The sequence below is a fragment of the Lontra canadensis genome, unplaced genomic scaffold (assembly GCF_010015895.1).
Source record: "Lontra canadensis isolate GAN:19392208 unplaced genomic scaffold, GSC_riverotter_1.0 scaffold18, whole genome shotgun sequence".
NCBI lineage: Eukaryota > Metazoa > Chordata > Mammalia > Carnivora > Mustelidae > Lontra > Lontra canadensis.
Genome location: NW_022631012.1, coordinates 9,351,847 through 9,377,825, shown reverse-complemented (window position 1 = coordinate 9,377,825; position 25,979 = coordinate 9,351,847). Strand labels below are relative to the sequence as shown.

Sequence of the window (25,979 nt, the reverse complement as noted above, 5' to 3'; positions counted from 1 at the left end):
TTGATATCCTTCATGAATTGATACAAAATTATGTTATAAAATTGAGCAAATTGAATCCAACCATGTATAAAAAAGATCATGATCAAGTGGGGTTTATTTTAGGAATGCAAGTTTGGCCTAACATTTGAAATCCGTGTGAGTCACATATTAAGAGACTAAAACACAAATGTATGATTACATCAGTAGATACAAAGAAAGGTATTTGAAAGAATCCAATATTTAATGAAAGAAAAAAAATTAAAGAATATTGTTTGGGAACGAACTTGTGGTAGAATTATGAAGGAAAAGAAAATGATAAAATGCAAATTCAGGATTGTGGTTACTTTTGAATAAGGAGGAAAGGGAATAAGATTGGAATGAAGCACCCATGTGTTTCAAAGGTAAAATAATATTCATAAATCCAGTAGCTGAAACACAGTGTCTGTTTTATTGTCTTTTATATCTCCCACATAAGTTATGGATATTTTAATGCAATGTTTAATAAAAGCAACTTTTAATACTAGTGGGGGTTTTGGTTTCTGAAATCGTCATGTAACAGAAAGACGTCTGTTTGCTCTGTTTGCTGCTTTGGAAACTCATCACATTTGTGTATTGAAAAGAGTATCCTTTGTACCAAGCATTTTGGATTTTTTGGAAGTGTGACGTGATATTTTCCATAAACAGAATGAACCGCATGTTTAAATGTCACTACCATGTGAAGAACAGCAGTGAGATTAGTGCCAGCAAGCCAAAAACTACAGAAGCACTAAACCCCAGTGGTCAGTTCCGTATAACTCATTGATTAGAGAAGGACACTAGGATATGACTATTCTACAATTCTATTTTTTTCTGCAGTTCACCACTTTAAATATACGTGCGTTGATATTTACTCCAACCAGTTCTACTGTGTTCTGTTTTTTATCTAGACCTATGCTAGAAATGGATTCCCCTAACCTTTTCCTACCCCTTCCTTGCCAGGATTGAGTCTGCAGATTACACCACAAGAGTTTTACTAGGTTTATAGACATGTGTGTTTCAACATTCATATAACCATATACAGAACACACTAAACATATGCCCCATTCATTAGCCTAGAGCCCGATGGTAAAGGGACATATTCAAATTGCTGCTTTCTTTACTCTTCCATATTCTGCATCCATTCACTCAACAAACATGAGTAAGAAGTGCTAAGCATGATTCGAGGGTAACAAGGAAAAACAAGACATATACCTTCCTTTAGGTTTTCATATTTTAATGTACAACAGATCCATACACAAATAATTGAGAAATTTACAAATTATGTTCCCTAAGCTCAGCCCAGGAAGATGACTTGGAAAAGATGACATTTAAATGGAATCTAAAAGCATACGTGCAGAGCAGGAGAATGAATGAATGTTCATGATGATTCAGAAGGAATTTGATGTGCTATTTGTATATTGTGCAAATGCATGAAGCTGCATAGCCTGTTCAGAAATATACTTCTTCTGTGCAGAGAAGTGCAAAGAACCCAGCAAAGGTGGCGGTATTTAAAAGATGATCAGAATCCGTTTGTGAGTCCTGCTCGATTTCATGATGAGTTTTTGCCATGCTCTGAGTTGCCCCATGCTGGAAGTAAGGGGCAGTGTCCACATTTTACAAATGAGTTCAGTAAGCTTGAAAAAGACTAAGTAATTAATCCATAGCCACACAGGTAATTAGTGTCACAGGCCAGGTCCCTTTGACATCAAAGCTTGATCTCTTCAACTCTTTTCATGCTACTCCATATCCATGACTAAAAAAGATGCTAAAAGTTGTCAAAGACACAAATTGATTTAAACATTCAGCCCCCTAAAAACTTTATTTACTTTTGTGGGTCATCATGTCTATCTGTCTAACCTACTGCATTCCTAAAGCTTATCCCTCTTCCTTTATTATACTATTATTACTTTATTATACTAGTTATTGCATTGTATCAATGTGTTATTTGTCTCTCCTTATTAAGCCCCAACATCAAGTATTTGATTTTCTTTAGAAAGACAGTATTTATTGCATAGATTCAAAACAAATGACTTAATAAATTTATGAAGGAATGATTTTGTTTTTCCAATGTTCTTTAATGAGTCCAAGACAATGGTATAAAGAACATAGAGTGTTAGATTTTCCTGACTTTAGATTTAAGATCTCCTAAGATTCATGGAGAAAGGGAATTCAAAAGAGATCCCTGAAAAGTTGTGAACCTGTGAATAGATGGGTAACTATAAGGGAGTGGGTCCCTCATTTTTATCTCATGATACTGTGGCTGAGGGATGTCCTATAATATCAGAAGAAAGCTTCCACTGTGGAGTTCCAGTTAGCTTATCATCAAAGCTGTGCTTTAGGGGGAGCTTGCTAAGAGAAATGGTGAGATAAAAATTTATATCGTCATCTTACATTAATTCCCTAACCCTCTTTTCAGCAAAAGCCTTGAGTTGTTTCTTTAGTTTTGCGGGGTTTGTTTATTTGTTTGTTTCAAGAGACGGAAGAATTTTTCCATACTTAAGAATTAATAGTGCTGAAAACTCAAAAAGTCTCCCTGAGGAGAAACAGGATCCCAAATGCTCATTGACCTAAGAAAACACTATAAATTAATGCCGTAAGAGCTCATGGTTACTAAGAAGAGAACTTAATTTACAACTTGAAACAGGTTTGTATTTCTTAGAAATTCTGGAAATCAATCAGTGGTACAGAAATTGATTTATGAAAAGAGAAGAAAATTGATTCTTAATATTGACAACTACACCAAAATTTTTTTTTAAGTTCTGAAGGGACATCTCTTGAAAACAAGTTTATTAACCATCAAGGAATTACTTGGTATTTAGTTTCCTAGCAAACTATCCAAAGAGAAGTATTTATGGGCTCATTAGAAGATAGATTTTTATTGTACCAAACATCACCTTCAAAACTGCAATCTCTATTATGTCAAAGGCATGGAAGTAGAAATTAGATGAAACAGAACTCTGTATGTAAAAGGCAAGCATTGCATCATATTTAAGAGTGCTGCTTTGCACCACAGTATCTCAGTAGGAAGTAGTGGGAATCTGAACACATTTGCATATTCCCATTCATGACATAGTGTTGGCATTCTCAAAAAGAGTAACTGTAGCTGATGGCAGTTTTTATCTGAAGAGATTTGTACGTGTTAGCAGTATACTGTCTTCTGTCAGCTTAAGTAGAGCATATGGGGCCCATTAACTCACCAAATCTGCCACTGTTCTGCAAATTTTTATTAAGCAAGTGCAGCCCCTAATAGTCACTTATGTTATAGAATGTGTATCAAATGCTATCAATAAGCAAGAGAATTGTTTTCCCCCAGTGAGAATGCATTTGAAGTGTATGAGAAAGCTTGACAAAAGAATAAAATATTCTAAATGATCACTGTACTAGTATAAATGTATCCTACTGGGAATCCAATGTATGTATTATAAGCACTTTAATGTTTGCTGCTAATAAGCTCTCAGAGTGCCATCTTTTTCACAGATTTTTCTCCCCATATTTTCTTAGTTTATGGTTTCTCTCAATTCTAACAATGATCCTGGTTGAGATTAAATCAAAAGACACTGCGTGTTTATCCAGTTTTTAAAAAGTTGGTATAAGTTTTGAGCAATTCTAATTAGCTTCAAAAGACTACAGCAAAGACAGCTAGAAACAGAGGCCATCAGGCTGCTCTGTTTTCCCAAGCAAGTCTTCCTGAACGAGAGGATACACCAGGGAATTAACAAACATCCAAACCCAAGAGTGTCCTCCTTATAAAGCACTTTACAAGAATTAAATCAGTGTCCATCAATCTTGAGTTGAAGGCCAAGAAGCATGAGCTTAGTACAGAAATCCCATTATCCAAATAAATTCAGAGATAAGAAGAGCAAGCCCCAGTGCTAAGTATTTGATAACAGTTATACTAAAAATGTCCATGAATTTCATCTTCAGAAGGTTTCCACATTTCACTGATAATGCTTTGATTCCTGTAATATCCCTTTAAGTAATCAAGAGCAAGTAGTACCTGTCCTTGGATAAAACTGAAGGATAAGAAAAGGAATATAATAGGCTCTGGAAACTTGAAAAAGAAAAAAGAAAAGAAATACAAAAGAAAAGAAAAGAATGAACAAACAGAAAAAAGAATCCGTCATCAGAACCAGAACAAGAAATTTTGAGTCTTGATCCATCAGCACTCTCTGACTAGATGCATTTGGTGCCTCACCATTTTAGAACGGAAGACCTTTACAACACCCATTCCACTCATTTTTCAATCTCTTATAAATAAGGTTTTAGTCTGAAATGACACACCTGTCATATTCCTACTGCTACTATTCCAATCGCTGTGCTATCCAAATATTATGCAGTGAAATGAGTATACTTAAACTCCAGTCCCAAGAGATAACCTTAGAGTAGCTCAAAGGTAATCTGAGTTATAAAGGAAGTTGAGTATTAATTATAACACTTGTCATTTAAAAAACTGGTGGTAGTGTGTATAATTTTACCTCATTTTCTCATTTGCTACTCTTATTTAAATCACTTCCCAGCACTAAGCATGTGCATAAAAGATGATTGTTCCCAATTTAACCTTTTAAATAAAGTGTATTCTATTAAATAAGTCATTACAGTCCCTTCTCTTTTCCATTATGTTTATTCATTTATCTTCTGTCCCAAAGATAGACATCTGTGTCACTGAATATTTTGGAGAAAGACCCCTAATTTTTATGCCTATCACCCATTTGGATTTTCTATACTGTTTTTTGAAATAGTGCTCTAAAGAATTTCAGATTGTCAATTAAAATAATGATAAGTATTCCCACTTAGAATAATAGAGAGTGTGCAGTCAAAAAGTTAAGGAAGTACCATGTTTAACCTAATATGGTTGAGGAATTTGCAATACTTAAATTGGCTTAGATTTAATGGGATAACTTATGTCTGTCAAAGAAAAAAGAAAAATGCAAAATAATAAAATCTTTGTATGAATCCCTTTTCCAGAATAACTACACATAATAAGACCATATAGTCTGAAAACCATATTTCCTTTGCCTTTCTTCCACTACAAGATGAACTAGGAGACAGGTAAACTTGCCAGGTTAACCCTGCTGTGGGTGTTGGATTATCCATGAGATAACAATTCCAAAACATCTGCCCCAAGGCATTGTATTCTCTCAAGTGTTTTCCCCCTCTGTTCCTCTATAATCCCAGGAAGTGAAATCATAAACACCACCACCATTATCAAATGCACAACCTTTACCACTCTCATAGTTTTTATTTATCAAAAGTTTTCATTTATTGAGAAATATGTACCTGGCCCACAGTGCTCGATGCTTTTGTACATTTTTTTCATTGACTCCCACATCTCTTCATGGGGTGTTTTTATCTAAATCTTTTACACAGGGAAACTAAGGTTGAAAACAACTAGTAACTTGCCTGGTAAAGCTGACATTCAACTCATATCTATCTTGTTATTAGCTGGCATGTTATTCTTCCTTTCTATATAGGTTCCGCTTAATAATGATGATAGTAGTCTGTATTTATTAAGCACTTACTAAATGATCTTCTAAGTACTTTGCATAAACTTACACATGTAATCTTCACTACAGGCCTATGGAGGAAGCAATATTATCCTCATTTTATATATGATGATATTGGGGCTCAGGGAGTTCAAATAAATTGCATATGACTAGTAAGTTTCCAAGTCAGAATTTTAACCCAGATGATTTCTCACTTGTGAATTGGGGGTGAGTATTTTAGCTCAAACCCATTAGAATGCTAAATTTCCAAACATATTAAACAAAATTATAGCTAACGCTTGTTGATTTTTATCACCACAGAAAGATTTCTATTAATAACATATATTCCAATAAAAAGGATAATAGTTTTCTTAACATGTAAGTTTTTGTCAAGTATTTTCTTCTATTCATGCAACTGATGATTCAAAGAATATATAACCGATTCTTCTATGACTTATCACCAGTATAGTGGAGTGGTTAAGAGTGCAACATTTAAGTTCTGGATCCTCCACATTGGAGGCATGCTCCAGTTTCTTTATCTGTGAAGTAAAGATAATAATAGTATCCATCTTTATAGTCATCATGAAGATTAAGTGAATTATTAGCCCTAAAGTACATAGGACAGAACCTACACATTACAAGTGCTGTATAAGTATTAGCCACTAGTGTTACTATTTTTAAATCATCATTGTTTTCTAGTACTTTTCTATTTGTACTGTAGATTCTACTGTAAATTTTTTTTTAGACCTGAAAAAGCCAGAATTTGGCCCACAATTGGAGCCTGATGAGTATGGACTGACATATCCAACTAGAAATATGAAGAAAAGTCTGATAAGATTTTTAAGAAGTTAATAAAGTAGTAGGAGAATCACAGACAAGTAGTGTTGTTGTCTAGAAAATAAATAGTGGGAAGATCTGTGTATAATAACCAGGTTGGTGAAATACGACCGAATGGTGCAGGCAAAGGAAGGAGGGACATACTCCTCTGAGGCCTCTAGTGTTAGGGAAAATGGAAGGGGTCTTCTTTGTCAGCAGAGTTCACTTCTCATTGCTCAATCCTTGAGCACCAGGTTTTTATAGACCAACATAGCCAGTGGCACATAGCAAATAATGAACAACTGTTGTTGGATATTGAAGTGATAACCCATGCAGAGAGCTTAAGGATTAAGAACTCCACATCTGTATTTTTGAGAGATGTTGGATAATAGCTTTCATATAGCGTCATTGTGTGATATTGGTATCAGCACCATACCAGCCTCCTAGAATGAGCTGAGAAGTATTCCCTCCTCTGAATTTACTGAAAGAATTTCTGAGGATTGGTGTGATTTCTTCCTTAAATGTGTGGTAGAATTCACCAGTGAAGCCTTCTGGGCCTAGAGTTTTGTGTGTGTTTGTGTGTGTGTGTGTGGGGTGGGGGAGTTTTAACTCAAATTCATTAAAAACAACAACAAAAACTATAGGGCCGTTCAGATAGTCTATTTCTTCCTACATAAGCTTTGGTGACTCATGACTTTCAAAAATTTGCATATTTCATCAGAGCCATGTTAATCTAGGGTTGATTTTTTTTTTTCCCCCCACTACTGAAGCAGGGTTCTTCATCTTCTTCTCCATGGCCCTGAATTATGAATCTTTACTCTGGCTATTAGGACTAGGCACTATTCCCAGCCCTGTGTGAACTTCAGACACTCTTCCCATTATACTTTTGGGTAGTTCTTCCCAGGTCTTGGGCAGTTTCTTCACATGTGTGTGATAATCAGTATATACCGCTAAATACGGAGATCTTCAGCAGATCTCATCAAGAGTTCTGGGTAAGTCTTTCCTCTCCGGTTCTCCGCCTGCAACTGGCATTTGCCTTATCTTCCCTGGACATCCAGGTCCATGTGCTCAGGCTGGGGTGTCACAAGACTCTGCTCTGTTTCCCTCCCTATACCACAATCTGGACACTTTCTCCAGGCAATAAACTGGAGCAGTTACAGGATTTACCTCACTTGCTTCATCTCTGCTGCCTAATGTCTAATCCCTGGATTGCCACTCTTTCCTGTTTTATGTATTTAATTTTTTTTTCAAGAGAGATTGTAAATCTGTTCCCTTTTACTCCAGATATAGAAGTCTAGTCCTTGAGTATTGAATATACATATATATATATATATATATATATATATATATGACACTCAAAAAATTTTATTATATATTACACATCTCGCCAGGAGTTTACTTTCTCCTTTCGCAGGCATGAAAATAATAACCTAATTAACAGAGCTGAAAGTACTGAAAATTAAAAGAAAATAAAATTATATTCAGAGACAATCTAAGGTGTGTACATAATAAATATATAATATATAAATATTATATATATATATATATATAGAGAGAGAGAGAGAGAGAGAGATGTATCTCATAGTTGCCTTTTAAATATCTACCAAAAGATATGAGGTGCCCCAGGTAGGCCAGGGAACAGTTTTTTTCTCAAATTTTTTCCAGTAAAAGATTTAACTTCTTATGAATCTATTTCAATTTATTGTTCAAAAAATGGCTGATTTACAAGCAGGCCTGATCCTTGTCTCTTTTATTTCTTCTCAGTGTCAGATGAAAGCAAAGTCCACTCATTGGCTGCTCACAAATCGGGTAAGAAACTCCTCGTAACTGACTTTATATTCTCCTTCCTGGAAATTGCTGGCTGTGTTCGAGTAGCAGTTGGAACCTATTTCCATCCACTAGTCACTGAAAGGCTTGCTAATTAATACATGAGATGTCTCTGACTTCCACAAAGATGAATTATTGCTTGGCTGTGTGTGTAGTGGCATAATGTATGCTGACTCAAAATCTTTGAGAGGAAAGGATAAAGGTTTCCAAAAACTAATAATTATAAAACCGAAAATCTTAAACCTGTTTGCCAGCTGAACACTTAAAACAACAACAAGGAAGAATTATAAGGAAAATCCAAGAAAGTTTGAAACTCTTTCCCATGATGACTTTCACATTACAGTGGCAGAACAAAGAGCTCCAGAATGAGAAAAGTATGGTCATTTCTCCTCAAAAAAGGAATAGTTTTTTTGCTTGTCATCAAAGAAGATCACACCCAAGATGGCCATTTTATCTTTCTTTAGACTGAGGAATGAGCTCCCTCATTCCTAGAGGTTCTCTGGAGAGTCCACAAGGATTTCTGTGAGTTTCCTGGGTCTTTCTCTGTTATGTGGGAGATACCTTCCAGTTGAAAATCCAAGCTTTTCCTTCATTGCCAAGTGGTTTTTCTTCTCTCCCCTTGTCCTTCATTGTTGTTGTTGTTTTTTTTTTCACAGTAGTTGAAAACACTTAGAGTTACCAAGCTTGCAAATACTACAGTGATCCCTTTCCTCTACGGGTGTATTATTTGGGGAAGAGTATCCATGTTACTCTCAGGTTTGCCACTCCAAATAACAGAAGAGTTACAATTTGTTGACATCCCCCTGTTTCTGAAACAAAGAAAGTCTTTCCAGTCACCAAGTGTCTCCTGTGTTTATGTGCTAATTATGTTTCCAGCAGTAAGTGGCCTTGATGCCTCATTACTTCCATCATGTTCCAAGGCAAGATTATGATTTTTTTTTTTTTCTTTTCCTCTTTCTCTGGTTTCTCTTGTGAGAACAGCAGGGAAGGGCTGTTTTTTTTTTCTTTTCTGCTTCTCCAAATAAAGAGCCTAAGAGGTTAGATCACCGTGAAGGAAAAGATTTCTCTGAGAGCGATAAACTGCAGTGTTTCTTTCCCCCATCATCCTTGTCCTTTAAATTCTCTACTACTGGAAATATTTTTAGGAGCCTGAAAAGGAAGTTCTCGTGACCAAAGAACCCCAAGGATAGCCTATATTATTTTCATCTTCAGTGCGTCCTAAATGGTACTGCTTATCATTAGTTCTGTTACACAGATTAAGACTTGAAGATTAAAGCCTTTCTATGTACTGGGATGGGCTTCAAGGTTTAAAAAAAAAAAAAAAAACGCACATCCAAAAACCAGTTTTTAAGACCATTTATCAATCTGGTTTTTTTTAAATGAGCAAATAAACTTTCTGACTTTTTTCCAGAAAATCTAATCTTATTCTGATCTTAATTTCCAAACAGGTTTCTGTCAGACAGTGACTAAAAGTTAATGGTCCTCTTTTTAAATGAGAATATTGTTACCTTTGCATATCACTACAGTATGTTACTAAGTTGAATGATATGCTTTTATATAATGTGATATAAAACACAGTAAAAAAGAATTACCCAAAGTATGAAACTTGAAATAATTTCCAAACTGAAAAAAAATGACAAAAATGGCATAATTTTAAACCTATCAAGTTAACTTTTATATAATATGAACCATGCTGCTTTAAATATATCAGGTGTTTTAAAGATTTCTGATGCTTAATGAACTGCTAGTACAACATTCACCATTTTACATTTCCAAGTCCTCGTCTAACCTTATCATGGTGTTATTGAGCTTTTCACTGGCCACCTGTGGAATCAGTGGAAATGCTGAGAACAATCAGAACATAGCTCACTCTGGAGCAAAAGTGGTGTATGAGAAAACCCAATATAGATGGCTAACCAATTACCTAAAATTCTATACTCTAGAGTTATATTAAGTGAGAGCACTCTAAAACAGTAGAGACTGTCCTGAGAAAATATAAAGCAGCATTAAAGAAAAATCTACAACTAAGTTTATAAATTTATATACTCAAGAATATACCCTCTTCCATTTTTTATATTTATTGGTTTTAGAAAATTCATCTTGAATTATAATGATCCTCAAAAAACTAATCCCTCATGTAACCTGCAACTCCCCTACACGTGTAGCACTTAGGCAGAGCAGTTTCTGAGGAGGGGGCCATGATGGAAAAAGAGGATTAAGGATCCTTTTGCTACTGGTAACATCTTTCATTTACTCAAGTCATCTTGAAAATTCACCTAATATATAACTGTAGTCTCAGTGTGGTATAGTCTGTGACCAGTAAGCAAGTTACCAGCAGGACTATAATGTCTAATGTTCCATGGTCATACTCTTGCCAGTGTTAAAAGAGATCATTCATTGTCTTTTCATTTTACCTTTTCCTTCCCCAAATCTCTCCTCCAGAATATTTAAGTGAAAAGGTGATATCTCTTTGCTAAAAAAGAAGAGTATCTCCCTCTGTCTCTTTTTAATTATAGCAATGTGGGCAGCTTTCATACTATCCAAGACCATCAGGAAGTTAAATTGTATGTGCTGACCTGAATCTATCATCCATCTTCTTATTTGGGGTGATATTCAACATTTTAATAAATTCATCTGAGTTAAAGTTTCTTCTGAGTCAGCTACTTAGTGTGTAGAGAGCCATTTCGTGCCAAGTTCCATCTGTTGGTCTGGCTTGGGTACCTCCCAAATTTGTGACAATATTTTTGGCACCCTTTCCTTGGCTTAATTTTTAAATGGTTGGTTCTTCAAAGTTCAGATTAAATCAAAGGCTCAGGTAAGATAAATCTTTCTAATATTTTCGACCTAAAATGTAGTGTCCCCTTACCCCTTCTGGAATCAATTCAGTATTCTTGAGATTTTTCTAACGACCTACCTCAGGGGTTCCCCTGAGTGTGTAGCGTCTCATGCCTTAGGTGGGATGTCTGGCAGGATGTTCTGTTGTCAATCTTGTATGGTCCTCCTCCAGCTATGAGAGGAATTAATGTCTCTGGAGTGGTGAGACCTACCCAGAGAGGTTAGGAACAAAATGCCTTTTAGTGGGTTCCTTTAAGAAAAATCACTAGTTTCAGAGAGCCTTAAAAATAAAAAATGTGTCTGTCCTTATCTTGTTAATTGACAAAATTTTGACAAAATCCAAATTTTAGTAAATGCAGGGGGTTAAAAAAAAAACTTCAGCAAAATGTATATTTTAAGCAATGAAAGCAATTTTTAATGATATCAGTATTCTGAGGGAACATTAGAATCCAAAGAAAATGACATCAAATTTGGCATAGCTTTTTTAAAATTATGCTTTAATTTTGACTATACAGCCTTCTAAACTATATCTGTGAAGGAATCATTTCTTTTCTTTCCCCTAGATACTGAGCTGGCACCTAAACTAATAGCATAAAGCTCCTCCACATTTTAGTCAGAAAGGACTTATAAATTTTACTTTTTTACTATGTCTTAATTTTTTTGTTTTGATTTACTGCTTGGAGCTGTTTTAATATGTATTGACTGTCTGCGGAGATCTTTGCTGACCCAGCTCTTTAAGATGATGCAGTACTGAAGAAAGCCGATGAGTTCTTCTTTATGAGCTCTGACATATTAATTAGCAAAATGGACTAAAAAGCTTTCCTATTTCTATTTTAATTTCGTACATTCTTGAACACCTGTCTATATAGCTGTAAAACAGGCAAGTCTGTAAAAGTAATGGTTGGCAGTCAGTCCAGACCTTTTCTGAGATAAGTTTATCAATTAATGAGCAAATATTCATTAAACAGTCTAGGGAGATAGCTCTGTATAGGTGCCTTGCAGCCACCAAGTTTGTGGATATCTTAACACGTTTTACTAGTAAGGAAGCTGAAGCTCAGGGCATTAGTTAGTTACAGTTAGTTAGTTACAGTTAGCTTGTAACTAGCATGGGATGAGGTTATAAACCTAGATACTGTGTGGCAAAGCCGATCTCCCACCAGCATGTGCCTAACACTTCAGTCCCAGAGACTGAGAAGAATACCATCTAGTTGGAAGACATGATACACATAATCAAAATAGCCCATAAATTCTTACCTTCTGTAACCTACGACTAAACAAGGAACACCATACGAATAATTTCTCTAGCAAACAATTGTAACTCAGTGAGCTTGAGAGGGACATCTAATCTGATCATTCTTGACTTTGTTTCCCTGCATGTATGTGTATTTATATATTTATATGAAAGTGTGGGCCAAGTTAAGAGATGTATAAGAGAGAAAATATGCATGTGATGTGCATGTATTATGTATAAATCACAGCAAATGTGCATGGATGTGCATCCTTATGGCAAAGGCTGAAAGTTTAATATGTAAGTTGCTAACTTGGCAGACCTTACATTCTGTTCTAAATGCATTGTGTGTAAACTTTATATTTAGAATGTTCGAGTGTGGCCAAAGAAATCTCTAGATCTTTCCAAAGAAATAGAGCTCTTAAAAGCAAAAGGTGCTCAGATAATCCCTTTACTACAAGAGCAATGTGCTATTAAATGACATTTCATAAATTTTGGTGAGTATGCATTTAAAATTTGGAGTACCAACTATAGTCATTTTTCATCAGTCTGAATTGGATTTTTTCTGGCTTTTTTTGGTCATTATGGATGAGGAACTAAATCTTAGAGTTAGTGGGTAGTGGACTTAAACTCTGTTTCTTTTCTCTTCAGTTGGTTACGGTAACACGTATATGGTTATACATTTGAACAAAAATCTTTATGAGGTACTTTCTAAGCTTTTGTCACTTGTTATGTTGGATAAATATACCTTTAGACACAAGAAATATATACATTCTCACATCCTCCAGCTTGGTTTACATTCCTGAGATTCAGGATGTTATTTAAAATAAAATAGCAATATGTATAGGCTTCTTTCTATACAAACTTGATTATAAAGCAGCCTGTGTGGTAAAAGGTTACTGAATACTCTGGTCCCAAAAATTCAATGAATCAAGTTGAATTAGAAACAAATATATCAGTCTTTTTAGAAGTGAGATTTGATTCATTGCTATTCAAATATGGTGCAGGTGTGTGCATCTCTGAATTTCATGTGTAAATAGAGTCTACATGTTTTTACAAATCAAATTTCAAAATTAATTATTTTAGTTCCACTCATGTTTATTAAATGCCCATTCTGTGACAGGTGTTATATATCAAGTGCTGGGGATACAAAGTGACATATGACATGGTGTCTGTCATAGAAAAAAAATTTTGAAATGGTAGAGGAGAAAGACATATAAGTGCCTAATTAGATATTGGTTTAGCATCTTTATGTGAAATTAGAGTATAATACAGAAATCTCACAGAGGAAATACTGCTTGATTCTGCTTGGGATTGGGGGACGGCTATCATATTTCAGAAAGGAAATGTATCCAGGGCAAGATCTGAAAGATAAATAGAAGTTTAAGAAATAAAAAAGGTCAATGAGCTAACACATTTCAGGCATATGGAAAGTTATGACAACTTGAAACATCATGGTATGTTCATGAAACTATAAGCAATTCATTGTGTCACAAATGCAAGTGGAGAGTAACAGATACCACGCTGAGCCAGTAGGCAGGAGATTAACTCATGAAAAACCCCTATCAAATGGAAAAATGTGAATTTTATCCTACAGGCCCAGAGAATCCAAACTGATAAAGGTGGGAATTGGCAAGTTTTATATTGTAGTATTATTATTCTGTTGGCTGTGGTGACTTGAAGGACAAAAACAAAAACAAAAAACTGAGAATAGTTAAGAGGCCATTGCAGTAGTCCAGAAAAGAGACGATATGGACATAAATTCTAGTGAATTACAATGGAAATGGAAAGAAAAGTAAAACATATTTAGGAAATAAAGCTTTGAGATTTTTTTAAATTAACTCAGTGGGTGAGTAAAGAAGAAGATCCAATTTGATTCTCTGTGTATCAGTCAGCTGTTGCTACATCAATGCTGCATAACAAAATCAAAAGCAAATATTTCTTGGTCACCTGTCTTTTTCTGAGTGGGGATTTGCTGATCTCAAAAGTGTTTGGCTTGGCTTAGCTCCAAACTGCAGTTTAGATCCAGGTTTTATATTATTATTCTCCTTGGAACAGTGGTTTCCTAAGGAAAGTATTTTTTAAAATTAAAATATAATGTATTATTTGCCCCAGGGGTACAGGCCTGTGAATCATCAGGCTCACACATTTCACACCACTCACATAGCACATACCCTCCCCAGTGTCCATAACCCAGCCACCCTGTCTCTATCCCCATCACCCCACAGCAGCCCTCAGTTTGTTTCATGAGATCAAGAGTCTCTTATGGTTTGTTTCCCTTCCGATCCCATCTTGTTTTCACTTTTTCCCTCCCTACCCCTCATGACCTTCTCCCTGCCTCTCAAATTCCTCATATCAGAGAGATCATATGATAATTTTCGTTCTCTAATTGACTTATTTTGCTTAGCATAGTATACTCTCTAGATCCATTAACATTGTTGCAAATGGCAAAATTTCATTTCTTTTGATGGCTACATAGAATTCCATTGAGATATATACCACATCTTCTTTATCCATTCATCTGTTGATGGACATCTAGGTTCTTTCCATATTTGGCTATTGTGGACATTGCTTCTATAAACATTTGGGTGCATATGCCTCTTTGGATCACTACATTTCTATCTTTAGGGTAAATGCCCAAAGTGTGATTGCTAGGGTAGCTCTATTTTCAACTTTGTCAGGAATCTCCATGCTTTTTTCCAGAGTGGCTGCACCAGCTTGCATTCCCACCAATACTGTAGGAGGTTCCCCTTTCTCTGCATTTTCGCCAACATCTGTCATTTAGTGACTTGTTAATTTTAGCCATTCTGACTGGTGTGAGGTGGTATCTCTCTGTGGTTTTGATTTATATTTCCCTGATGCTGAGAGATGTTGAGCACTTATTCATGTGTCTGTTGGCCACTTGGATATCTTCTTTGCAGAAATGTCTGTTCATGTCTTCTGCCTATTTCTTGATTGGATTATTTGTTCTTTGGGTGTCGTGTTTGATAAGTTCTTTACAGATTTTGGATACTAGCCCTTTATCTGATATGCCATTTGAGAATAATTTCTCCCATTCTGTCAGTTATCTTTGATTTTGTTGACTGTTTCCTTTGCTGTGCGAAAGCTTTTGATCTTGATGAAGTCCCAATAGTTTTATTTTTGCCCTTGCTTCCCTTGACTTTAGCAAGGTTTCTAGGAAGAAGTTGCTGCAGCTGTGGTTAAAGAGGTTGTTGCCTGTGTTCTCATCAAGAATTATGATGGATTCCTGTCTTAGATTGAGGTCTTTCATCCATTTTGAGTCTATTTTTGTGGGTGGTGTAAGGAAGTGGTCCAGTTTCATTCTTCTGCGGGGGACCATCCAGTTTCCCCAATACCATTTGTTGACGAGACTGTCTTTTTTCCATTGGACATTCTTTCCTGTTTTGTCAAAGATTAGTTGACCATAGAGTTGAGGGTCCATTTCTGGGCTCTCTATACTGTTCCATTGTTCTATGTGTCTGTTTTTGTGCCAGTACCATACTGTCTGGATGATGACAACTTTGGAATAGAGATTCAAGTCTGGAATTGTGATGCCACCAACTTTGGCTTTCTTTTTCAACATTCCTCTGGCTATTCGGGATCTTTTCTGGTTCCATATAAATTTTAGGATTATTTGTTCCATTTCTTTGAAAAAAAGTTGCTGGTATATTTTGATAGGGATTGCATTAAATGAGTAGATTGCTTTAGGTAGCATAGACATATTTGTTCTTCCAATCCATGAGCATGGAACATTTTTTCATTTCTTTGTGTCTTTGATGATATTGAGGTATGTACCCTCTATCCCTACACTTTGAAGAGTTTTGATCAAGAAAGGATGCTGCACTTTGTCAAATGGTTTTTCAGCATCTGTTGAGAGTATCATATGGATCTTGTTCTTTCTTTTATTAATGTATTGTATCACATTGATTGATTTGCGGATGTTGAACAACCCTGCAGTCCAAAAATAAATCCCACTTGGTTGTGGTGAATCATCCTCTAATGTACTGTTGGATCCTATTATCTACTATTTTGATGAGATTTTTGCATCTGTGTTCATCAAAGATATTGGTCTGTAATTCTACTTTTTGATGGAGTCTTTGTCTGGTTTTAGGATCAAGGGAATGCTGGCCTCATAAAATGAGTTTGGAAGTTTTCCTTCCATTTCTATTTTTTGGAACAGTTTCAGAAGAGTAGGTATAATTTTTCTTTAAATGTTTGGTAGAATTCCCCTGGGAAGCTGACTGGCCCTGGGCTCTTGTTTGTTGGGAGATTTTTGATGACTGCTTCAATCTCCTTACTGGTTATGGGTCTGTTCAGGTTTTCTATTTCTTCCTGGTTCAGTTGGTATTTTATATGTCTCTAGGAATGCATTCATTTCTTCCAGATTGTCAAATTTGCTGGCTTATATTTGCTCATAATATATTCTTATAATTGTTTGTATTTCTTTGGTGTTGGTTGTGATCTCTCCTATTTCATTCATGATTTTATTTATTTGGGTCCTTTCTCTTTTCTTTTTGATAGGTCTGGCCAGGGCTTTATTAATCTTATTAATTCTTTCAAAGAATTCTTTCAATTTAATTCTTGCAAAGAACCAGCTCCCAGTTCTATTGATTTTTGGTCTATTCATTGATTTCTGCTCTGATCTTTATTATTTCTCTTCTCCTGCTGGGTTTAGGCTTTCTTTGCTTTTCTTCCTCCAGCTCCTTTAGATGTAGGGTTAAGTTGTGTACTTGAGACCTTTCTTGTTTCTTGAGAAAGGCTTGTATGGCTATATACTTTCCTTTAAGGACCGCCTTTGCTGTGTCCCACAGATTTTGAACAGTTGTGTTTTCATTTTCATTTGTTTCCATGAACGTTCTTAATTCTTCTTTAATTTCCTGGTTGGCCTCTTCATTCTTTATTAGGGTGCTCTTGAGCCACCATGTATTTGAGTTCTTTCCAACTTTCCTCTTATAATTGAGTTGTAGTTTCAAAGCATTATGGTCTGAAAATATGCAGGGACTGATCCAAATTTTTGGTACCAGTTGAAACCTGATTTCTGACCCAGGATGTGATGGAGAATGTTCCATGTGAACTAGAGAAGAATGTGTATTCTGTTGCTTTGCGGTGGAAATGTTCTAAATATACCTGTGATGTCCATCTGGTCCAGTATGTCATTTAAAGCCTTTATTTTCTTATAAATCTTTTGCTTAGATGATCTGTCCATTTCAGTGAGGGGGGTGTTAAAATCTCCTACTATTATTGTATTATTGTCAATGTTTTTCTTTGATTTTGTTATTAATTGGTTTATATAATTGGGTGTTCCCATGTTAGGGGCATAGATATTTAAAATTGTTAGATCTTCTTTTTAGGCAGATCCTTTAAGTATGATAGAGTGTCCTTCCTCATTTCTTATTATAATCTTTGGCATAAAATCTAACTTATCTGGTATAAGGATTGCCACCCCATCTTTCTTGTGATGTCCATTAGCATGATAAATTGTTTTCAACCCCCTCACTTTTAATCTTGAGGTGTCTTTGGGTCTAAAATGAGTTTCTTGTACACAACATATCAATGGTTCTTGTTTTTTTTATCCATTCTGATACCCTGTGTCTTTTGATTGGGGCCGTTAGCCATTTACATTCAAGGTAACCTTTGAAAAATATTAATTTAGTGCCATTGTATTGCCTATAATGTGACTATTACTGTATATTGTCTCTCTTCCTTTCTGGTCTGTTACTTTTAGGCTCTGTCTTTGCTTATAGGACACCTTTCAATATTTCCTGTTGGACTGGTTTGGTGTTTGCAAATTCTGTTAATTTTTTTGTCCTAGAAGCTTTTTATCTCTCCTTCTATTTTCAGTGACAGCCTAGCTGGATATAGTATTCTTGGCAGTATGTTTTTCTCACTTAGTGCTCTGAATATATCATGCCAGTCCTTTCTGGCCTTCCAGGTCTCTGTAGATAGGTCTGCTGCCAATCTAATATTTCTACCATTGTATGTTACAGACCTCTTGTCCCGAGTTGCTTTCAGAATTTTCTCTTCGTCTCTGAGTTTTATTATTAGATCTGTAAGTTTTATTATTAGATCATGGGGCATAGACCTATTTTTATTGATTTTGAGAGGGGTTCTCTGTGCCTCCTGGATTTTGATGCTTCTTCCCTTCACCAAAATAGGGAAATTCTCTGCTATAATTTGCTCCAATATACCTTCTGCCCCTCTTCCTCCTTCTTCTGGAATTCCAATTATTCGAATATTGTTTCATCTTATGGTATCACTTATCTCTCAAATTCTCCCCTCATAGTCCAGTAGTTGTTTGTCTCTCTTTTGCTCAGCTTCTTTGTTCTCCATCATTTTGTCTTCTATATCACTAATTCTCTCTTCTGCCTCATTTATCCTAGCAGTAAGAGCTTCCTTTTTTTTTCTTTCTTTTCTTTCTTTTCTTTTTTTTTTTTTTTTTTTTTGCACCTCATTAGTACTTTTTAAAATTTCAACTTGGTTAGATTTTAGTTCTTTTATTTCTCTAGAAATGGCTTTTATTTCTCCAGTAACGGATTCTCTGATATCTTCCTTGCTTTTTTCAGGCCTAGCTAGCACCTTGAGAATTGTCATTCTGAACTCTAGTTCTGACATATTACTAATATCCATATTGTTAAGGTCCCTAGCCGTTGGCACTGCCTCTTTTTCTTTCTTTCTTTCTTTCTTTCTTTCTTTTTTTTTTTTTTTTGTGGTGAGTTTTTCTGCCTTCTCATTTCATCCAGATAAGAATATATGAAAGAGAGAACAAAATACTAAAAGGGTAGCAATGACCTCAGAGAAATATACACTAACCAAATCAGAAGAGACCCGAAACCCAGGGGAGAAGAAAGGTGCAAAAAAAGAAAAGAAAAGAAAAAAAAAATATATATATATGTATATATATATATTAGACTGGTGAATAGAACAGGATCACACACTTGATTTTGGGTGTATTTTGGTCTGTTAGAAGAAACTACCTCCCAAAATTTCGAGGAAAGAAAAACTTATATATTTACAAAAATAAAGGTAAACATGGTGAAGGGATGGAATATGACTGTAAAGATGAAAATTTAAAAAGATTCCAAAAAAAGGAATTGATAAGAAGTTCGTTGAAAAAAGAAAAAAAAAGAGGAAAGAATGTGATCAGGCTGGAGACTAGAACAAAGCCATGCACTAGATTTAGGGTATATTTTGATCTATTAGAAGAAATTGTATCCCAAAATTTTAAAGAAAAAAAAAACTTATATGTATCCAAAAAAAAGGTTAAATACAATGAAGGGATAAAATATGACTATAACAATGAAAATTTAAGAAGATTTTTAAAAAGGTATTGATAAGATAAAATAGTTTAAAAAAGTTAAAATAGAAAAGAGGAAAAAATTTAGAAAATAGAATAAGAAAAATATAAAATTTAAAGAATTTAACTTTGAAAGACTAAAGGATCATGGGGAAAAAGCCATGAATTCTATGTGTCACTTTCCCCTGTCTCTGGAGTTCTGCAGTTCTCATTGGTTGGTGAACTTGGTCTTGACTGGATGTTCTTGCTGATCTTCTGTGGGGGCGGGGAGGGACCTGTTGCAGTGATTCTCAAATGTCTTTGCCCAAAGTGGAATTACACCACTCTTGCCAGGGGCCAGGCTAAGTAATCGGCTCAGATTCACTCTCAGTAGCTTTTGTTCCCTGAACACTTTCCATACAGCTTTGGAGAACAGGAATGAAAATGGAGGCCTCCCAATCTCCAGCCCCAGGAGCCGAAAGCTCAGGGCTCCAATCTTCAATGGGCCCTCAGAGAAAAACAGTTAATCTCTCTGTCTCCCTGGCCTCTGGCTGCACTCCAAGATCACCCATCCTGTGACTGAGAGTTTCTATAACCCAGCAGATTCTTCTGTGGGCTCCCGTACCACTCTTCCTGGAGGAGGAAGGAGGGGGTCTCTCCAGATCTGACACTTGTGGGGTCCCTACTCAAAGAGCAGTGGCTCAACTGTGTCTTGGATCACGGTTTAAGGCAATTCTGAGCTGGGAGCCCACTCCTTTGCTCCATCTCTGTAGTCTACTTTCCCACTCTGATACCTGGGAGCTCTGCCACACTCAGTCACCCTTGGTCTTTTTGTGCCCCTGTGGGTCCTGAGACAACCCTGTCTCCATGAGGGATCCACCCCCTGCTTAGCCTCTGGACCAATGTCCCTCAGTGGAGCAAACTTCTAAAAGTTCTTGATTTTGTGCTCTGCTGCTCTCTCACTTGCCGGGATCTGGCCCCTCCCCCGCAGTCTATCTTCCCGTCATTTCAGATTCACTTCTCCACACATCCTGCCTCCTGGAAAGTGGTCAATTTTCTGTTTCTAGAATTGCTGCTCTTCTTCTCCTCTATCTCCTGTTGAGTTTGTAGGTATTCAGAATGGTTTGATAACTGCATAGCTGAACTCCTGGGACCTGATGGTATTTCAGTCTCCTACTCCTCCGCCATCTTGCCTCCCAGACCTGAGGATAGTATTTTTGATAACAAGAGTGATAAAATGGAAATAGAGTGGATTGAAAAGACCCATAAGTTATGTGTCAAAGCTATGGCACATTAAGTCACATGACAGTGAAGGTATTAGAAGGAAATGAGAAACAGTAGAGGGAAGAGTGACAGGATTGCATGAGCTGGGAAAGAGTAGGGATTTTTTATGTGAGTAGATGAGCATCTCGCTTGAAAGCAGAAGTGACAAGTAAGGAGGCCATAGTGCCCTCCCAACCCTAACCCGCCTGATATGGGTGAGAATGAGAGGACTGCAGGGGGAAACAAATTTCTTAGTAGAGAGGTAGACTTCAAGTAAGGCTAAAGTGCAGGGAAATTTTTAAAGAAGAGATTGAAAGTGAATAGCATCTTGTCAACCACAGAAGGATAGTGGGTAGGACTCAGAGAAGGCAAGTGGAGTAGTCTGGGGTAGGGGGGAAAGCAGGATGGTAGTCACATGGGAATATGGCCAGAGTGGGTGGTGTAAGGCAGCAGCCCAGAGGGGTATAGCTGACTAGGGGTTCTACATCTTGGGAAATGACTGAGGATGGCAGAAGCAATGGGTCTGGTTTGTTTCCATAGCTCTGCAGTTGTCAAGAGGATTAGTCTTCACTCTTTGGTTATTAGAGAAAAGGCTTGAGCCAGTTCAGACTCAATGGTGGCCTAGATGAATTATTTCCTGTAAGAAGATCATATCTCTGAAGAATGAGAAGAAGAACATGTCCAGGAGGAAATCGTCCCAAGGTTACAGAAGTTGTGAGAAAATGGCCAAGTTTCACTAGGTTTGGAAATTGAGAGATGGCCATTAGTTATAAAGTTCAGCAGAACGAGTGCTGGCAGAAGGAGAGCAGGAACAAAATGATGTGACTTGAGGAAGAATGGGGGTGGAAATGTGATCTTTCTAGACGTTTAATATTAAGAGAAAGAAACGAGATGTGTCTAGAAAAGTGAAGTTGTTTCTATTGCTCTACTTTATATTGTCAATGAGAAGCACTGAACCATGTTTATAAACTGAGCAGAAAGAGATATTTGTGAATGAAGAAATAGGAAAGAGGGACTTGTAAAGGCATAGGATTAAGACTATAGTGTTGTAGCAGTTGGCCTTGAAGAGGTTGAGCCAAGATAATAGGGAAAGTACCAGTTTTGCATGCAGCATAGATAAATTTGTAGGTAATAGGAGTGAGAAATTAAGGATATTAATGGTCTCATCTTGCTAGTGTCAAAGTCTACATGGTAACATTACAGGATTGGTCATAGCTAGCCAAGATACACAAGGAGCACTACAGATAGTAAGTAGTCTATGTTGAAATCTGTTTAAGTCATTGAAGCAAAATTGGATGGTAAACTTTGAAGAAGAATGTTTACACTTATACATACACATGCACACTATAGTCAAGTGTTGGATTACAAAGGACCTGCAGCTTTTCCCTGAACTAAAATGCTGTTTATCTCTTGCAGTTATATTTTCAATTCTCTATTTGTGGTGGAATTAGAGAATGTTAGGGCTAAGTGGAGCAGTGGACAACTAACTTTTTTTAAAGAGTAGGCTGAGACCCAGATAGGGAAAGTGATGCTAGTCAATGACAGAACCAAGGCTCAGATCTGCGAATTTATTTCTGCAGTCTCTTGGTCTCTGAATTCCAACATCGTTGCTGCCAGTTTTGCCTGATTTCATTACCTAAAGTATCATTAAAATCCTCAATTTCAGGGGCGCCTGGGTGGCTCAGTGGGTTAAGCCTCTGCCTTTGGCTCAGGTCATGATCTACGGTCCTGGGGACGAGCCCTGCATTGGGCTCTCTGCTCAGCCACTCTGTCTCTCTTCCTCGCTCTCTGCCTACTTGTGATCTCTGTCAAATAAATGAATAAAATCTTAAAAAAAAAAAAAAAACCTCAGAATTTCCCCAAATTCAGCATGGACAACAGAAAGGTAGAGTAATTTAGCACAACACCAGTCATTTTTCCCTTAAGCTTCTGACATTGAAACCCACCAGGATTGAATAAGCATCTATATACAAAATTTCATATTACATCCCAAGTTTATACAGACTGTCACAAAATCTGTGTTTGTGTATAGTTTCTATTTATTATACTTTTTACTTTTATTATGGTGTTCTGTTTCTTTTTCCTATAAATATAAATACACAGGACAAATTATTCTGAGTTCCAGTGGGCATTTGTTGATTTGGTCTATGTTGGTCTATATTTTTCCCTATGCCCTTATATGTCCATATTTACATTACAGACTTCACAGTAACAAATATCTTTGATATCCTGTCTCTCTCATTATCCAGAATATGACAGCCTGTCTTTGGAGATAAAATTTAGTTTGCTTAAGTATGTGTTGATTTAGACAACTTATAGTTTCTAAAATGTTTTGAATTGTTTGAACAAGTGAAAAGTAATTTTATAAAGAGGAGCATATTTCTATATATGTCAAATTCTTCAGATGTGACTGAACTCTCAAACTTCACCATCCATGGGGAATACGTGTCTTGTACATTTAGAAACAGTGTTTTGGAACTGACAATTCTAACAGTGTTTCTAAATGCTAGAATGAACATCCGCGGTGAGAAGTGTTATTAGCTGATTACATGATGGTTGATAAACACGAAGTGAATGTTTGACATCAGCACTGTGCTAAGGGCTGAGCTATCTGTACCCAACTTTGGATTAGCTCTGCAAGCAGAGAAGAACAATAGTAATAGCACATAAGTCACATAAAAAATACACTAAAATGCCACCAGTAGTCAGAATATTACTGTATGAATTTGGATGTACCATGGGCAAAAACAAATCACATTCTTGAAAACATAGTAACTATATATTTTAACCTGCAATATGAACATTGGCTCTGTCCTCTTTATATTCAGCTTTATGACATCTTTAGTCAACTTTTTGCAGTGAAACCATTACAAAAAATCACACTCTGTGCTTACTAGCTTTAAATAATGGCAGCCCCTCATGAAGAGGAGAATTGGAAAGAACTGGAAAGCTGTTCAGTGCCTGCATAATTATTTTAAAAGAGTCTACATTGAGACCTAGAACTTAAAATCATTCTTCTACGGGAGGGATTTCATGTGTAAATTTGTTGTGGAGGAAATCCAAGACTCACTGACCACAATGACCCAGAGGGATTTTCAAATTTTGTCAAACTCTAGTCTGCCAGTGTTAACTGAGTGTCAACTCATCCTAGCAATGGTTTTAATTCTTTAGTTTTCTTGCTAAAAATCAGCCAATGAGGATATTGGAAGGATAGGTTTAAAACCCAACCTGGGAAATTTAAAGATGAGCTCCCACATGATAGACTGCCCAATCTATGTTAAGTAATATATGCCAAAACCTGAATTTTGTCTTAATAGCTGATAAATTGTCAACTAATCTTGAGAAACATTTAGGATATATTGGCTTTGATAATGTCGGTATTACCTTATATTAGGTGACTTATGTGTATACACATTTGAGTTTCATAAAAGAATATTATTTTATGCAGGCGAGGAAGGGAAACATTCAAAGACATGCATTTCAAGAAGGGTATGGCCTGCTTAGGAAACACTCATTTGTTCCTGTATTTAGACCAGGAATAAATTTTAGCCTCTTCAACAAGTTGTGCCATGTCCTCCATTACCTTCGCATGGCCTGCCCTTCCAGGCTTGTCCCTTGTCACCATCACTCACCACCCCATCCCACTTGCCTCATCAAACATGTTCCCAACTCACAAAGCTACTCACTTTTTTTTTTTTTTTTTGGAAGGCAGGGGGAGAGACAGAAGGAGACTCTTACGCAGTCTCCATGCTGAGACTCAGTCTCACAACCCTGAGATCATGACTTAAAGCAAAATCAAGAGTTGGTTACTGAACCAGCTGAGCCACCCAGGTGCCCCGAGAGCTACTCACTTTTGTCATCAGACCGTATCTCACTCTTTCACACCTAAGAGCCCCGGCTGAACTCTGTCCTGAGAACCCTTCCCCACCACCCTCAGGCAAGGATCCTTTCTGGGACCTAGCCTTGGGTGACTTCAGTGTCTTCTAGACTCTGCGTTTGTGCTATTTAATGTCTCTCAGCCTTTCTTGGCTTAACTCACACTTCTGTTCTACAGCAGGTCAGCCCCCAAGGTCTCCCGCAAGTGGTTGTCAACCTCCTTTAATCAGCAGTTGTGTGGCTCCCTAATCCCATGGCCCACCTTTTTTTATACAGACAGAACTCAGTTATCTACCACATAAGGGGGAGTAACCAAGGATGAGTCATTTACCAAACCAGCATTTAGTGAACACCTGCCGTGTGCCAGACACTGCGCAGGTACTGCAGATACAAAGTCATGTCGGGTACAGATTCTGCCACTAAGGAGCTTACAGCTTAGTAGCAGCAATGGGAATGCACACAGCGAAAATTCCGGGTGCTTAAGTGTAAGTGCAAATACATAGAAGTAACAGTGCATACTTTTACTGAGACGAAGAAGATAGAGACTTCTGCTTTATCTACAGTATCTGAATTTTCACATTGACACTAAATTTAGGTACAAACTGGATAATGAATAATTAATGGATTTTAAAAGATAAAAACATTTTTACACATTGTAAACCTCCCCATGCTGAGTCTACTAATAGCAGTGTTGTGCAAATGGGAGCGTGGGGACTGTCATGGAGTGTGTACAGAAGAAGCAGAGGACAAGGGATGCTTTCTGGGAAGGAAAGAGGCTGAATCCCTGAGTCATGCTGGGAACCTGCTTGAAGCCCAGAAGTATTTCAGGGTGAAAGGAGTGGAGAGCGGTTTACCCATGAGACACTTCATTTGTAGGTTTCTGGAGAAAGTGTCAGTGAAAAAGCTACTGAGGGAGTATTAACTGCCCCCCCATCAAGTTTTAGCATCCTAGATGGTAGAAACTTAGTCCTTGTAATTCATTCAATAAGCCGCCCACACAATGCCATATTTTAAAAAAGGTCTTTTTTAAAAAGTTCACAATGCCCCAACCGTGTCCAGTATTCAGAATTATAATAAAAGGACTAATGACGAATATGTAAAAATTAAAGAGAGAACTGTAAGCAACCTAGATTACTTCTCCTAGCTAAAATAAGCAAATGCAAATTCATTGCCACTCTATTGATAATTAGAAACCACACACCAACACAAAACAACTTAAAAATTCCACCCCATCAAATACAACGAAGCTGTTCAAAGTTGCCTTTTGAACAAAAAAAACTTTTATTAACCAGTCAGTTAAAAAACAAAACAACCAAAAAAAAAAAAAAGTGTATGCCTTTTTAAAGCAGGCCAAGCACAACTGCAAAACAAGAGGGTAAGA

At 36.7% G+C, this 25,979-nt stretch overlaps 1 protein-coding gene across 1 annotated transcript in view; it reads left to right on the top strand.

Moving 5' to 3' along the window:
- PARD3B (par-3 family cell polarity regulator beta) overlaps window positions 1–25,979 on the top strand; it is a 1,020,734-nt gene that overhangs the window by 659,098 nt on the left and 335,657 nt on the right. The window contains exon 16 of the mRNA XM_032859992.1: window positions 8,061–8,105. Within this exon, the coding sequence (XP_032715883.1) occupies window positions 8,061–8,105 (45 nt within the window). The remainder of the gene's footprint in view (window positions 1–8,060; window positions 8,106–25,979) is intronic.